The sequence below is a fragment of the Pediculus humanus genome, genomic scaffold (genome assembly GCF_000006295.1).
Source record: "Pediculus humanus corporis 1103172108315 genomic scaffold, whole genome shotgun sequence".
NCBI classification, from domain to species: Eukaryota; Metazoa; Arthropoda; class Insecta; order Psocodea; family Pediculidae; genus Pediculus; species Pediculus humanus.
This window is the reverse complement of record NW_002987884.1, coordinates 185,418-188,523: the sequence shown is the minus strand read 5'-3', so window position 1 is coordinate 188,523 and position 3,106 is coordinate 185,418. Positions and strand designations below refer to the sequence as shown.

The following is a 3,106-nucleotide window of genomic DNA, read 5'->3' as shown; positions in this document are numbered from 1 at the left end:
ATTTATGATTGTTTTTTTGTTGTAATAATACGTCACTTAATAAAAGCAAAAAAAAAAAATGTTTGCTACGTTTTGTTTGTTTGTTGTTGTTGTTGTTAGGATTCCGGTTTTTGAAATTTCCCGATCGGAATAATTTTTTTATAATTACATTGACGTCATTTCAATTAATTAATGTGATAAAGGATTATTAAAATTGTACCTGGGCGTGGAGGAGGGGGACTCATTGATAAGGTTAAACAGTTTGTTTGTTTGTTTGTTTGTTTAAACGTCTCGACTGGAAACGTCTGGAAAGAAATTTTAATTTTAATAAACCGGAAGTTCAAACTATCTTTTATTATTCGATTTCCGTCTGACGCGAAAAAAAATTTTCTTCCTTTTTCTAATTTCTCGATCCATTCCAGTAAAATTCCAGAGAGAGAGAGAGAGAGAGAGAGAAATTAAATACGTCATAGACTCGACAACATAAATATTTATAACTATTATAACTATTAATGATAATAATAATTATTATTATCCTTCAAAGTGCAATATTTATGGCTAATATTTTATATATTTATTATTAAAAAAAAAAAAATGTTTGTTGTTTGACGTAAATAAAGTCACGTGACTAAACCTTAAATGAGATGGAGAAGAAGAAAATTATTCTCATCAAAAATGATTTTTGATATCCGAAGCGTGTTATCTCTGTGATATCTCTCAGGTAATCTAACGTCATCATCAATTGTCTTCTATGAGTTTCAGCAGAATTTTTAAATGCGTCTAAACTCAGGTAGCAAAAATTCAAACAAAAATCGTTCGCGCCTATGAATATGTTAATCAACTGCAAAAACAACAACATCAACACACGAGGTTTTTTCATCGTTCTAAAAACAACAGCAATTTCAGAAAATTCCATCAAACCTTCCAATCATTTTTAATATCTACTCTCCTATCCAATTTAATTCTTCTAACTAATTCTTTAACCATAAATGGTAAATCACCACTCATTGCTGCTGGTTCGGCAACGTTAAATTCGGCAACAGGATGATGACCCAAACCATCACCTAACGAATAACCGATCAAATTCGGATTGAATTCTTTTAATATGTTCGGTAACGTTAAAAATTCGCGCCAATTACTTTGCCCCCCTAACAAAAAAATTACAAAATTGTATTAATAATAATAACGACAACAATTAAAATAATAATAATAGTTGCAGGTACCTATGTAGGCGGTGGCTCCTCTATTTTCCGTAGCAACTTCAAATATATTTGTCGCGAATACACCATTTCCAGCCGTTAAACTATCACCCAAAGAACCGATGACGTCAATATCTCCAGGTCTTAATTCGTGTACGGATATTGGACGTTTTGGAGATCTTCCGTTTGTTACGTCACACGGAAACGGAACATTTTCGCTTATCAACGGTTGCAATTTCTTTAAAAACGTACAAACACAATTTTCAACAAACAAAATTTTCTTCCTTCACTTTTCTTTTTTTTTCTTTTTCCAAAAAAAAACTCACGTGTTGTCTCGCCGCTCTTAACAATCCAGGTCTTGTTCCGGTTCGTCCGATTTTTTTAAAAACTACATTTCTAACAATTTTATATAAATTTCTTGCCGCTGTCGATTCCTGTCGATTCCACGTCATTGAATAATCAGCGAATAAAGCAAAAAACAAAAAAATTTTTATCGTAATTTTCATTGTATCGAACGAACTCTAAAAACAAACGAACAAATTTCTGTTAAGTTCTCACAGTTAAGGTTGTACCGCTTTGAGTACTAATTAAGGGGGGTGGGGTGAGATGTTACCTCACCTCACCCCATTCCCACCCCACACCCTCCGCCTCCCCCCGCAATCACTTTTACCTGTTAATTGATTTTTAATCGGTGTTGTAAAATGTGTGAAAAAGATAATCGAACGTTGTTTGTTGTTGTTTGTCACCCACCACAAGTTGTTCGACTATCGCAACAACACAATTAATATAAAACATAATAAATTTTTATTTATTTATATATATATATATGGGTACCAATGTCAAGGCGGGACGTGGTGGATGGAAAAACGTGACGAGGAACGACAACGACAACGACAACAACGACAACCTCAAGATTTTTCCTGTTAGACCAAAAAAAAAAAAAAAATTATAAATTCAATGATTGTTTGTTTGTTGTAATAATATCTCACGTACGAAAAGCAACAAAAAAAAAATGTTTGCTACGTTTTGTTTGTTGTTGTTGTTGTTGTTGTTAGGATTCGGGTTTTATAAATTTTCCGATCGGAATAAATAATTTATTTATAAATAATTTCGCATCATTTTAATTAATTAATGTGATAAGAGATAATTAAGGTCGTACCTGGATGAGAAGGAGGGGGACTCGTTGATAAGGCATAACAGTTTGTTTGTTTGTTTAAGCAAATTTTAATAATAATTTAAACGTCTCGACTGGAAACTGTCTCGAAAGAAGTTTTCATTTTAATAAACCGGAAGTTCGAACTATCTTTTCTTATTCAATTTCCGTCCGACACGAAAAAAATAATAAAAACGATCGATCGAAATTGTGTCTTAACTTCCGTTTCCGGTTTTGCGTTGACGCAATGAACTTCACAAACGAAAATAGAATGTGAAAAATGTAATCGTTTTATAAAGAAAAAACTCAAAACGAAGAGAAATAATTTCACTTTTTTTTAATTTCCGTATCCTCCCTTTTTTCCCGCCTTTTTTTAAAAATTTAAATTTTTTAAAAAATGTCTGTCGATTGTAAAAATCAATAAAAATTTATTTGAAAAAAAAAACAAAAATAATAATGGATGTCGTTTTCGTCTGTATATAAAACATAAATTATAAAGTTCGTGTCACGATCTCGTCGTGTCACTATCGTTACCATATAGAATATTAAAAACCGACGGGTTTTCGTTTTCACGGGTTTTTCTTTTTCAAGAAAATTTCTGGACTTTATTCTCGTTGTGGAAAATTTTTATTCGTAATATAAAAACGAGATTTGGAATTCGTTTGAATTCTGGGAAATTTTTTTTTTGTTTTCCAGGTTTTCGTGGAAGAAATAAACAAAAAAAAAAAATTTTTTTAACAATTTTTTTTTAATTAATACCAACAGCAAAAAAAAA

General features: G+C 31.3%; 2 protein-coding genes across 2 annotated transcripts in view; both read right to left on the bottom strand.

Annotated features, from left to right (window-relative positions):
- The window catches only part of Phum_PHUM596210 (phospholipase B, plb1, putative), a gene marked incomplete at both ends in the record, with an annotated part of 3,387 nt that extends 1,414 nt beyond the window's left edge, over positions 1 to 1,973 (bottom strand). Inside the window, 5 exons of the mRNA XM_002432588.1 lie at positions 711 to 820; positions 901 to 1,127; positions 1,203 to 1,416; positions 1,505 to 1,699; positions 1,929 to 1,973. Coding sequence (XP_002432633.1) covers positions 711 to 820; positions 901 to 1,127; positions 1,203 to 1,416; positions 1,505 to 1,699; positions 1,929 to 1,973 — 791 coding nt within the window. The remainder of the gene's footprint in view (positions 1 to 710; positions 821 to 900; positions 1,128 to 1,202; positions 1,417 to 1,504; positions 1,700 to 1,928) is intronic.
- Positions 1,974 to 2,668: 695 nt separating this feature from the next.
- The window catches only part of Phum_PHUM596200 (uncharacterized protein), a gene marked incomplete at both ends in the record, with an annotated part of 1,121 nt that continues 683 nt past the window's right edge, over positions 2,669 to 3,106 (bottom strand). Inside the window, one exon of the mRNA XM_002432587.1 lies at positions 2,669 to 2,698. Coding sequence (XP_002432632.1) covers positions 2,669 to 2,698 — 30 coding nt within the window. The remainder of the gene's footprint in view (positions 2,699 to 3,106) is intronic.